General features: G+C 45.8%; 1 protein-coding gene across 1 annotated transcript in view; it reads right to left on the bottom strand.

The window, feature by feature from the left end:
- Positions 1–13,289, bottom strand: part of pkhd1l1.1 (PKHD1 like 1, tandem duplicate 1) — a 258,831-nt gene that overhangs the window by 44,023 nt on the left and 201,519 nt on the right. The window contains exons 60-65 of the mRNA XM_068032692.1: positions 10,841–10,967; positions 10,436–10,533; positions 8,934–9,024; positions 7,809–7,957; positions 5,566–5,688; positions 4,119–4,227 (exon numbers count right to left, since the gene is read on the bottom strand). Of these exons, the coding sequence (XP_067888793.1) occupies positions 4,119–4,227; positions 5,566–5,688; positions 7,809–7,957; positions 8,934–9,024; positions 10,436–10,533; positions 10,841–10,967 (697 nt within the window). The remainder of the gene's footprint in view (positions 1–4,118; positions 4,228–5,565; positions 5,689–7,808; positions 7,958–8,933; positions 9,025–10,435; positions 10,534–10,840; positions 10,968–13,289) is intronic.

The following is a 13,289-nucleotide window of genomic DNA, read 5'->3' as shown; positions in this document are numbered from 1 at the left end:
CCGTGCCACGTGCTAGCGAAGCGAGGAATAGGGAGAGAGAGGAGTTGAACACGTGGCTGCAGGGATGGTGTAGGAGGGAGGGTTTTGGTTTCCTGGATAATTGGGGCTCTTTCTGGGGTAGGTGGGACCTCTACAAACAGGATGGTCTTCACCTGAACCAGAGGGGTACCAATATCCTGGGGGGGAGATTTGCTAGTGCTCTTCGGGGGGGTTTAAACTAATTCAGCAGGGGGATGGGAACCTAAATTGTAGTTCCAGTGTACAGGATGTTGAGAGTAGTGAGGTCAGGGATAAGGTTACAAGGATGCAAGAGGGCACTGGCAAGCAAGAACTTGGTTTAAAGTGTGTCTACTTCAACGCCAGGAGCATCCGGAATAAGGTGGGTGAGCTTGCAGCATGGGTTGGTACCTGGGATCTCGATGTTGTGGCAATTTCGGAGACATGGGTGGAGCAGGGACAGGAATGGATGTTGCAGGTTCCGGGATTTAGATGTTTCAGTAAGAACAGAGATGATGGTAAAAGAGGGGGGGGTGTGGCATTGTTAATCAAGGAGGGTATTACGGCGGCAGAAAGGACATTTGAGGACTCGTCTACTGAGGTAGTATGGGCCGAGGTTAGAAACAGGAGAGGAGAGGTCACCCTGTTGGGAGTATTCTATAGACCTCCGAATAGTTCCAGAGATGTAGAGGAAAAGATAGCGAAGATAATTCTCGACAGGGGCGAGAGTAACAGGGTAGTTGTTATGGGGGACTTTAACTTTCCAAATATTGACTAGAAATACTATAGTTCGAGTACTTTAGATGGGTCAGTTTTTGTCCAGTGTGTGCAGGAGGGTTTTCTGACACAGTATGTAGACAGGCCAACCAGGGGCGATGCCGCATTGGATTTGGTACTGGGTAATGAACCCGGCCAGGTGTTAGATTTAGATGTAGGTGAGCACTTTGTGATCACAATTCGGTTAGGTTTACATTAGCGATGGGCAGGGACAGGTATATACCGCAGGGCAAGAATTATAGCTGAGGGAAAGGAAATTATGATGCGATTAGGCAAGATTTAGGATGCGTAGGATGGGGAAGGAAACTGCAGGGGATGGGCACAATCGAAATGTGGAGCTTATTCAAGGAGCAGCTACTGCGTGTCCTTGATAAGTATGTACCTGTCAGGCAGGGAGGAAGTTGTCGAGCGAGGGAGCCGTGGTTTACTAAAGAAGTTGAAGCGCTTGTCAAGAGGAAGAAGGCAGCTTATGTTAGGATGAGACGTGAAGGCTCAGTTAGGGCACTTGAGAGTTACAAGCTAGACAGGAATGATCTAAAGGGAGAGCTTAGAAGAGCGAGGAGAGGACACGAGAAGTCATTGGCGGATAGGATCAGGGAAAACCCTAAGGCTTTCTATAGGTATATCAGGAATAAAAGAATGACTAGAGTTAGATTAGAGCCAATCAAGGATAGCAGTGGGAAGTTGTGTGTGGAATCAGAGGAGATAGAGGAAGCGTTAAATGAATATTTTGCGTCAGTATTTACAGTAGAGAAAGAAAATGTTGTCGAGGAGAATACTGAGATACAGACTACTAGGCTAGATGGGATTGAGGTTCACAAGGAGGAGGTGTTAGCAATTTTGGAAAGTGTGAAAATAGATAAGTCCCCTGGGCCAGATGGGATTTATCCTAGGATTCTCTGGGAAGCCAGGGAGGAGATTGCAGAGCCTTTGTCCTTGATCAGTGCCGGAAGACTGGAGGATAGCAAATGTTGCCCCCTTGTTCAAGAAGGGGAGTAGAGACAGCCCTGGTAATTATAGACCTGTGAGCCTTACTTCGGTTGTGGGTAAAATGTTGGAAAAGGTTATAAGAGATAGATTTATAATCATCTTGAAAAGAATAAGTTCATTAGCGATAGTCAGCACGGTTTTGTGAAGGGTAGGTCGTGCCTCACAAACCTTATTGAGTTTTTCGAGAAGGTGACCAAACAGGTAGATGAGGGTAAAGCCGTGGATGTGGTGTATATGGATTTCAGTAAGGCTATTGCAGAAAATACGGAAGTATGGGATTGAAGGTGATTTAGTGCTTTGGATCAGAAATTGGCTAGCTGAAAGAAGACAGAGGGTGGTGGTTGATGGCAAATGTTCATCCTGGAGTTTAGTTACTAGTGGTGTACCGCAAGGATCTGTTTTGGGACAACTGCTGTTTGTCATTTTTATAAATGACCTGGATGAGGGTGTAGAAGGGTGGGTTAGTAAATTTGCGGATGACACGAAGGTCGGTGGAGTTGTGGATAGTGCCGAAGGATGTTGTAGGTTACAGAGGGACATAGATAGGCTGCAGAGATGGGCTGAGAGATGGCAAATGGAGTTTAATGCGGAAAAGTGTGAGGTGATTCACTTTGGAAGGAGTAACAGGAATGCAGAGTACTGGGCTAATGGGAAGATTCTTGGTAGTGTAGATGAACAGAGAGATCTTGGTGTCCAGGTACATAAATCCCTGAAAGTTGCCACCCAGGTTAATAGGGCTGTTAAGAAGGCATATGGTGTGTTAGCTTTTATTAGTAGGGGGATCGAGTTTCGGAGCCACGAGGTCATGCTGCAGCTGTACAAAACTCTGGTGCGGCCGCACCTGGAGTATTGCGTGCAGTTCTGGTCACCGCATGATAGGAAGGATGTGGAAGCTTTGGAAAGGGTGCAGAGGAGATTTACTAGGATGTTGCCTGGTATGGAGGGAAGGTCTTACGAGGAAAGGCTGAGGGACTTGAGGTTGTTTTCGTTGGAGAGAAGGAGGAGGAGAGGTGACTTAATAGAGACATATAAGATAATCAGAGGGTTAGATAGGGTGGATAGTGAGAGTCTTTTTCCTCGGATGGTGATGGCAAACACGAGGGGACATAGCTTTAGGTTGAGGGGTGATAGATATAGGACAGATGTCAGAGGTAGTTTCGTTACTCAAAGAGTAGTAGGGGCGTGGAACGCCCTGCCTGCAACAGTAGTAGACTCGCCAACTTTAAGGGCATTTAAGTGGTCATTGGATAGACATATGGATGAAAATGGTCAGATGGTTTCACAGGTCGGCGCAACATCGAGGGCCGAAGGGCCCGTACTGCGCTGTAATGTTCTAAAAACTTGATTTAAGTTTTTTGATGAGGTAACAGAGAGGGGGGATGAAGGCAGTACAGGAATTTGATAAAGTACAACATATTAGGCAAAATTGAAACCCCATCGGATATGGACAGTTTGTTTGTTCATTGGTTTCATCTTCTTCCCTGAAGGTTGACTGTCACGGATCTCCACCTCTGTCTGTCCTGTGCTGGCCTTTACACATTCTGCATAAGTCAACTGCATCCAGTCCATTATATCTGTCATCCATTTTCTTCTCTGCTTCCCTCTCATTAGCAATGGACAGTCGGGACAGTAGCAATAGGGATACATTAAGGGATAGAAAACAGGACTGGAGGGAGGTTTATAGTGGTGTTCTCGAAGGACTACTGATGTTTTTGGTATACATTACTGACTTAGACATGGGGGGACAGGGCACAGTTTTGAAATCTGCAGATGACACGAACTTGGCAGTGGAGCAAACACTGAGGAGGGCAGTAATAACCTTCAAGGGGGCATAGACAGGTTGATGGACTGAACAGACACATGGCAAATAAAATTCAACTCAGGAAAGTGTGAGGTGATACATTTTGATAGGAAGGATTAGGGAAGACAACACAAGCTAAATGGTCCAATTTTAAAGGGGGTGGAAGAGGAGAGAAAGGTGGGGAAAGAAACATTTCCAATGGCTGAAGAGTTGATAACTAGAGGGCATAGCTTTAAGGTGATTGGCAAAAGAACCAGAGGGGACATGAAGTAAACCTTTTATGCAACGAGTGGTTCGAATCTGGAATGTACTGCTTGATGTTGTTGATGGACACAGATTCAATAGTAACTTTCAAAAGGGAATTGGATAAATATTTGCAGGGGAAGAAATTGCAGGGATATGGGCGACAGAGCAGGGGAGTGAGACTAACGCCTTCAAAAGAACCAATGCTGATTCAATGGACTGAATGGCCTCCTTCTGTGCTGTACTGTTCTATGATTCTACTCGGAGAAACCACACTTGCATTCGTCCTTTGTTTGAAACTGGTCCTTACCGGAAAGTCGTCTGGAATTCTGATTACCCTCGCTGCTGCTCAGAATAGAATCGTCACCCTGTATATCCGAGCAGTTGAAGTTGGGACTAATTCCTACCACCAAGGCGTTCTTTAGAAAAACACAGACAGGAAACATAGCAATCATTGGACAATAAAAAAACAAATTTCATCTAGTTCCGTTTCTCCCACCCTGGTAGTCACACGAGAAACCAATAATGGAGTTATTGACCAATCACGACGATCAATCTGTATCAGTGAGTCTAAAGCAGATCCAGATATGAGATGAGGAAAACCCCCAGTGACGGAGAGCTTTGGGAACCATAGGTCCGAAGTCACCTGTTCCTCCTGAGCACACTCCACTTACCACATTGCCATGTCTCAAATTACTCCTATACTCTATCCCAAAATGTTATTTGCTGATAGGTTTCTATCTAATTTACTTCTGAATGAATCTATACTAACTGCTTCCACCATCTCCCTAGTTCCATAGATTGACCACTCGCTCACTGAAATATTGGACAGGACTTTATGCTGCCTTTGGCAATAGGAATGGTGGGGGGGGGGGGGGGGGGGGTGGAGGGGGCTGCACGGGCTGGCTCACAAAATGGCATGGAGTGGCATTGGACAGCGTGCCTGACGTTGTCCTGCCCCCATGCCACTTTGACCGTGGCGGGGAAGGAGAAAGATGGCCCTGCCTCCCAAAGCCAATTGAGCCAATTAAGTGGCCAATTAAGGGCTACTCAGGGCAGCTTCTTGCCTCCACTTCCATTTAACCAACATCGGAGGGACCAGCTGCTGCTTGGAGACACCGCCAGGTGAGACCAGATGGCCACCTAGTGGGCTTGTGGGGGTGTCCCTCCTCTGGAGGCAATCCATGGCCTATGGAGGGCCTCTCTCGGTGGCAATGGCCACCACCGCAGCCAGACAACCTCACAAACAACCCCCCAACCCCCTCCAGGGGCCTTCCTGACTGCCCCCAGCAATCCCGACCCCTCTTACCTGCATCCCGGGGTCTCTGACATCTCTGCCATTGCAGGCCTCCTGCAATACCAGCAATGGCCACCACTCCCAGTGGTGCTGCTGGTACTGCTGAGCTGCCAGAACTCCAATTGGCTGGCGGTTAATCATCTGCCTGCCATGGAATTCCACCAGGGGTCCAAGAGAGGGCCAATGCAGGGTCTCCCCTCCCTACCTTCCCACCCGCCTCAGGGACCCTGTGGCCAGAGTAAAATCCGGCCAATTGTTCCTGTAGATTAGTTTTGAATTTACCCCTCCTCTTCAAATTTATTAAATATCCCAATCTACACAATGACATCTAAATGAAAGATAGAAACCACAATCACTGTTGACTACGTTTACTGATAAGTGAAAAAGCTTTCAAATCGACAGCATGACTGTGAACAGTTGATCACTCAGCAGTACAATGCAGCAGAGTAAGATGACCTACATTAATAAGAATGCTCTTATTAGATATCTGGTGAGAAGTCGCTGGGGGTCCATAAACGATCGGAAAAATACCCAGTCCATTGTCCACCAGAGTCACATTCGAGATTTGCACTGATTCTTCTGTCTGGAATAACAAAAACGGGTTATGTTTCATTCTGGATAATTAAGGTTCTGCCCCCTTGTTCTGGACTCCCCCTGTCAGAGGAAATAGTTTCTCTCTATCCACCCTATCAAATCTGTTTAGCATTTTTAACATGACAATCAGATCATCACTCAACCTTGTAAACTCAAGAGAATACAAAACAAGTCAATACAACCTGTCCTCACCATCTTACACCTTTAGTTTTACAATCTCCCTGTGATGCGTACTATCACTGGCAGGTAGGGCCATTGCTATGTACAGATCTCCAACAATGCTACTTTGAAACTAACCTCTGCTGGCTTTAGAGTGGATTAATAACCTTTAGCTCACAGTTTGGGTGCTTTGAATCCAACCCTAGTTAGTTCCGTTGTTTTACCATCACTAGTCCTGAGAAATGCCCACAAACTCAGCGGGATTATGATGGGACAGGTAGACGGAATTGGTCCCCACATGATGAACTCTCTGCGGTGGCCTTGTGGAGATGGAACTTCCTATCCTCCCTTGCAGTGATGTGGGACCAGTGTATGGTATTCCCGGCTTTTGAGCTGCCTCAAGGAACGGTTGGCGACCACTCAAAAAAGGCACAAAAAACTTAAACAGTTTTGTGAGACAGCCAGATGTTGATGGCAGCTGGGCTTTCAAAATCTGGTTTACCAATATCATGTGCCAGAATTCAAATTATGTCAAATGACAACCATCCTCCCTTTTCCTTTGCCCTGTGCCTTGTTAATCCCCAAACGTTTTAATAAACTGTACAATTGGACTGAAAGGCCAGCTGGTTGAGTTCAGATCAATGGATTGACAAGGTCCTGCTCCATTTCACCCTCTGCAAGCTATATACACATGCTGGTGAATTACATGGGGATTAAGGAACTGTATGTTATTAAAGATTAGAGTCACTTATCAGAGTTATGACATCAGGTATTGTGGTGGTACCAATAGTTACAATGCTATAGCACATGATGAAATAGGCTTTTCCATTTCATTCCCTTCTTCAGAGCAGGTTGTTCAGGATCGATACCTGTGATCACCATACAACGACACATTGGTTTCAGAACCAGGAAACTCAAGGGAGCCATGCAGAATTTCCAGGTGGGCACAATCTGTTGCTATAGCAACAGTGTCCTCTGTTAGGGAATGTGAACATACAGCGGTTTGTATAGCATCTGACAGCACCAAAGGAGGCCATTCACTCTATCATGCCTATGCTGGCTCACTGAAAGAGCTATCCAATCAGTCCTGCTTTCTCTGCTCTTTCCCCAGACCTGAATTGTTTTCCTTTTTAAGTGGAGCTGCAATTCCCTTTTGAAAGTTACTATTGAATCTGCTTCCACCGCCCTTTCAGGCAGCACATTCCAGATCACAACTCGTTGTGCAAATGTTTTTTCCTCATCTTTCCTCTGGATCTTTTGCCAATTATTTTAAATGTGTCCTCTGATTACTGACCCTCCTGCCAGTGCAAACAGTTTCTCCTCTTTACTCTTAGCAAACTCAAAACCCTTCATCATTTTGAACACCTCTATCAAATCTCCCCTTAGCTTTCTCTGCTCTAAGGTAATCACAGCTTCTCCAATCTCCTCTGCATCCTCTCCAAGGCCTTGACATTGTTCCTAAAGTGTGGAGCCCAGTGATGTATCAAGGTTTAGCATAGCCTCCTTGCTTCTGCACTCTAAAGTGACGCTTTTAGCTGCACAATTGCTCGGAACAAATAATATGACCTAACTGCCAATGACACAGTTATCCAGAAGCATACCTCACACACACTCCCTCTAGTTCTACTGCAGAATAAACACCGCCTGACCTGCTGTGTATTTCCAGCATTTTCTGTTTTTGTTTCAGATTTCTAGCATCAACAGTACTTTGCTTTTCGAATATACTTTCAGTGTTAGGTGCAGTGTTAGAGATAAGTGTAAATTGCCAGACATTATCTATCTTAGTGTTTGAGTGATCTAAACTCAACAAGCATTCAGCACAAGGTGGAAATCTTCTATTCTGACTAACAAATACCATTTACTGCCTCAAACAGCACTGAGAAAACTTTTTTCTCCAGATGATCTGAATAAGAAGCTCCTACAAGGTCTAGAAATAATAGGTGCTTTTACCTGAAAGTATATCCCATATTCCCAGCATTTCCAGATAGTGAATCCTTGGATAAGGGAACAATAGGGAAGGCCATCTTGGTTCATATAAATACCGAACAGTCCTCCATGGACCTCATTTTCAGACCAGGCCTCAACGGGATTTGATTGTTCTGCAGGCAATGAAGCAATAATTTACATTTGATGGATCATTTCCACCCTCTGTAAGTTTCCGCGTCCTATCTCGCACCAAGTCCCATTCACCCATCACCCCTCTGCTCGCTGTCCTGCATTGGCTCCCGGTTAAAGCAACACCGCAATTTTAAAATCCTCATCCTCACTTTCAAATTTCTCCATGGTCTCGCCTCTCCTCACCTCCGTAACGCCTTCCAGCTTCACAAATCTCTGAGATCTCTGTGTTCCTCCAATTCTTGCCTACTAGTGCATCCCTCACTCAAGTCACTCCACCGTTGGTGGCTGTGCCTTTGGCTGTCTAACTCACTACACTCTGAATTTCCCTCCCCAAAAGGAGGAAGCCAATCATTCCCTTAAACCTATTCCACCATTCAATTAGATCATGGTGGATCTGTATTTTAACTCCATTTACCCATCTTTGCTCCATATCCCTTGATACTCTTAACCAACAAAGATTTACCCTTCTCGATCTTCCAATAACAATTGTCCTCCAGCATCCACAGATCTTTGGGGGACAGAGTTCCAGATTTCAACGACCTTTTTGTGTCAAGAAGTGACAGGACTGCTAAATGGTCAAGCTCTTATTTTAAAATGATGCCCTCTTGACCTTGCTCCTGCCACCCGAAGAAGTGGTTTCTCTCTATCTACCTGTTGTATCTGTTTAACATTTTAAGCACCTCATTCACATCACCCGGCAACACTCTAAACTCAAGGAAATAGAAGCCAAGTTTATGCAACCTGGCCTCATAATTTAACCCTTTAAGCCCTGGTATCATTCTGGTGAATCTGCTCTGCAGTCCCTTCAAGATTTGAGCTCAGTTTCTGGGTTGCAGGTCCAGACCCATGACCAATACACAAGTGTAGCTGGTTCCGATAGGCTGAGTGAAACAATATTAAACTCACACAAACGAGGGACGCAATGTGAGTGAGGATGTCTGTAAGGTTGAGACTCACCTGGACAGGGTTCCCCATTAATCCGATAGCCAATCTTCTCAAATCCTACAACAACATTCCCTTGTAGTACAATATTGGAGCCTTGATTTACCTTTAAAAATCAAAAAACATCCAATTATTAACTTCACAGCATCTTGCAAAGAATAATTTAGAATATTAACACCTACAAAGAATTTACAACAGGCCATTCAGCCCAACCAGTCAGTGTCAATCCCAACTGCTTACACATCTACTCTTTCCAATATCTGATTGTTTTTTAAATATCTAAAGGTAGAACAAATGGAATTGCTCCTTACTATAATGGAAGAAACCATCCTTAAAGGGGCCATATTGTAGGGTCAGGACTGGGATGCAAGGGTCTTGGTGCTGGTCAGGGGTCAGAGTGCAGGGTTGGGGTCAAATTGCAGGGCTGGGGTGTTAACCTCCTTGGCCAAAGTTTTGAAAGTCTTGAACTGGACAAGTCTTCATTGTTGCCCAGACTGAACACATCACCATAATCCATTGGTATGAAGAGGATAAATGAATGGGAAGGGAAGGAAAACCAGATGTTAATAACTTTCTATCCTGGGTTCCATGCCCATGTGTGGACACCATGGTGGGTAATCAAGTGGAGCCATTCGTCTGCCCACCTGTTAGACTTGCTTTGTGTCAGGTGCTCCATCAAAGTAATCACATCTCAGGGTCATTGTCCAATTGGGATCTGCTAATATTGGAGATCAGTCGGGGGGATGGAGAAGCAGGATCAAGCAAATGGGTCAGCAACATTCCATTTGAGGTATTAATATCAGACTGGCCAGAATAACGGAGGCATGGAAGTTAGCACAGCTGCAAGATCACATTAAACCATTTAGGATGGCTCAGGGTGTTCCTTTGATGGCCGGGCAGGAAACATCAATTTAAACTGATCAACATTTAAACCAACATGATGGCTGTTATGTCAGTGTGTGGCGGTTTGGTGAGAAGGAATGTCACTTCAAAATCCATTCTGGGCATTAGGTGATATGATTTGCATTAAAGGAGAAGGCCCGTCAATAATGCCCGGAAGGTCTTTTCGATATGCGACAGACGGGTAAAGAGGAAAACATAAGAACGGGTTGAGGCCATCGTGTAGTCAGAGTTCACAGGACAGTCGGAAAATCCCAGCTCCTACAGAAACCAAGCCTGATCTCCTCAGGTCTGCAGGAAACCAGGTTGACAGTCTATAGATAACTGTAACAGTTATACTATTGGTGTATGAGCAATAAACTTGCATTTGGATAATACACTCAAGCCTGAACCTTGAGGAATCATTTAATTGAGTTTGAAGAGACTTCCTTACACTGCCCATCCTAGAACCTGCCTGAATTTCATTCTCTAGTTTCAATCCAATAGGATTTGGGTGGATTCGCTGATGGCAGGTGATCACTGTCTGTGGGGTGAAAATGAACCTGAACTCCCGGGGCCAAGAGAATAACTTGGCTAAATGTGATTCCCCCTTTTTAAACAAACATAATGGATTTAACCTCAATCGCTGCAGTCCAAGTACTGGAAGTTGATGGCCAAAAGGTGGAAGCCACCAGATTCCTCCTCGCCCGGTTCTCATTGCCCCATAACTTGATACCTAGAAAAGATGAGAACAGCCTCTTGATATACACGAGTAAAAACCCTAATTTGAAGTAATTTTATCAATGATTTCCCTGATAAAAGTACAAGTATCATACAGGACCATTCCGATGTGACATTCTTTGCAGAAAGGCTTTGCACAGTGGTGAAAGGACGGCTGAGAGTGAGTTGTGAGTTGCTGCTCCTCTAGATCTTTCCTGGATTTCAGTCAGGAAGAGATATAGACAACTCGCATTCACCTATTTTATACCTTCACACACAATTCAACATCTAACCCTTATGTTTAGTAACAGGGATCTGATTACCTTCGCCAAAGGTGTTGAATATCACATTATCATCAACACTAAGGCCATGCGTTCCAAACACGCCTATTGCAGGAGCAAATCCATGATGAAAAGCACATCCCCGAATATAAGAATTGTTTCCTGTGATCTGGAGAGAGTTATTTACAGTGAATCTCAGTTACAATGCCCCGATACACTTTTTATGATATCAAAAGTGGTCAATACTGACTCTGGAGGTAGCAGATTGATCATCAGCTACATCCTGCAACCCCCCACCCCTCGCCCACCCCCTCTGATATTCCATCCCATTTCACGCCCCTACTATTATTGAAAATGACCCCCAAACTCTTTCTTTTATCTTAAAAATAAAAAGCTCGGAAATAACAGCTTATAAACTATGGAGTGTAACGAGTCTCTGACTGAGTGGTAGCCAACAGCCCCAGCCAACACCATCAGACAGAAGACCCTGTGTTCAAACACCACTCTGGACAGCCCTGGCAAATGGAGACCACAGCTCTACCACTGAATGGTAGTGGGATCCTCCTGTCCGTGGGCAGCCCCACTTCATCATATAGATTGCGGGAGCCCATAAAACCCTCCTGCCATATATGGCGAACCCTCCGTCAGCTGGGGGAAAGATGGCTACCGACCATGGAAGGAGTGTTCATGTCACAGTGAGTCAGAGTGTTAATCAGCCAGAGAATCTTTCCACTGCATCACACTGTGTTGTGATCCCTGTCCACTGCTTCACACTGTGTTGTGATCCCTGTCTACTGCCTCACACTGTGTTGTGATCCCTGTCCACTGCCTCACACTGTGTTGTGATCCCTGTCCACTGCCTCACACTGTGTTGTGATCCCTGTCCACTGCCTCACACTGTGTTGTGATCCCTGTCCACTGCCTCACACTGTGTTGTGATCCCTGTCCACTGCTTCACACTGTGTTGTGATCCCTGTCCACTGCCTCACACTGTGTTGTGATCCCTGTCCACTGCTTCACACTGTGTTGTGATCCCTGTCCACTGCTTCACACGGTGTTGTGATCCATGTCCACTGCGTCACACTGTGTTGTGATCCCTGTCCACTGCCTCACACTGTGTTGTGATCCCTGTCCGCTGCTTCACACTGTGTTCTGATCCCTGTCCGCTGCTTCACACTGTGTTCTGATCCCTGTCCGCTGCTTCACACTGTGTTCTGATCCCTGTCCGCTGCTTCACACTGTGTTGTGATCCCTGTCCGCTGCTTCACACTGTGTTGTGATCCCTGTCCGCTGCGTCACACTGTGTTGTGATCCCTGTCCACTGCGTCACACTGTGTTGTGATCCCTGTCCACTGCGTCACACTGTGTTGTGATCCCTGTCCACTGCGTCACACTGTGTTGTGATCCCTGTCCACTGCGTCACACTGTGTTGTGATCCCTGTCCACTGCGTCACACTGTGTTGTGATCCCTGTCCACTGCGTCACACTGTGTTGTGATCCCTGTCCACTGCGTCACACTGTGTTGTGATCCCTGTCCACTGCGTCACACTGTGTTGTGATCCCTGTCCACTGCGTCACACTGTGTTGTGATCCCTGTCCACTGCGTCACACTGTGTTGTGATCCCTGTCCACTGCGTCACACTGTGTTGTGATCCCTGTCCACTGCGTCACACGGTGTTGTGATCCGTGTCCACTGTGTCACACGGTGTTGTGATCCCTGTCCACTGCCTCACACTGTGTTGTGATCCCTGTCCACTGCTTCACACTGTGTTGTGATCCCTGTCCACTGCTTCACACTGTGTTGTGATCCCTGTCCACTGCTTCACACTGTGTTGTGATCCCTGTCCACTGCCTCACACTGTGTTGTGATCCCTGTCCACTGCTTCACACTGTGTTGTGATCCCTGTCCACTGCCTCACACTGTGTTGTGATCCCTGTGAAGGCCACCAAAAAGCCAAAAGAATCAAATGCACCAACTGACCTCAATTTAGGAGACAAAAACCAAGCAGTCAAGATTTCACTATTATAAATTTTACTTTAACACTCAAACCAAAACCAACGTAAATTAAACATTAACTAACAGTTAAACCATGATCCATGTATGTATGTCTTAAAGGTTACATGCTAACTATCAGATGCAACAAGGATGTATCTCACATGTCCTTTAGCAGTCCCATAACACTAAACAGTTCCACAGTACAACAAAATCAGGAACTTCCTCAGGTAGTATTCCAAAAGTCCTGTCCTCCAGGATGTGGATAAAAAAATGAGGTCCTGTCAATAGTGAGCAATGCAATCTTCCCTTTAACGGGTCAGACATGTTGCCTCTCGAACAACCTCAGCCTTGCCGCACAACCATCCTGATTGTGTGGTTCCACTGATAACTTTTTAAGTCACCAAAGGCAACTGCTGTTAGTCATTCACCAATGATCAGCCCTCTGTTCAGGACCCCCTACCTGCAGTCAAAACAGCTATTCCAGCCTGCTGCTTT

The sequence above is a fragment of the Heterodontus francisci genome, chromosome 5 (assembly GCF_036365525.1).
Source record: "Heterodontus francisci isolate sHetFra1 chromosome 5, sHetFra1.hap1, whole genome shotgun sequence".
Taxonomy (NCBI): Eukaryota; Metazoa; Chordata; class Chondrichthyes; order Heterodontiformes; family Heterodontidae; genus Heterodontus; species Heterodontus francisci.
This window is presented reverse-complemented; position numbering and strand designations above follow the sequence as displayed.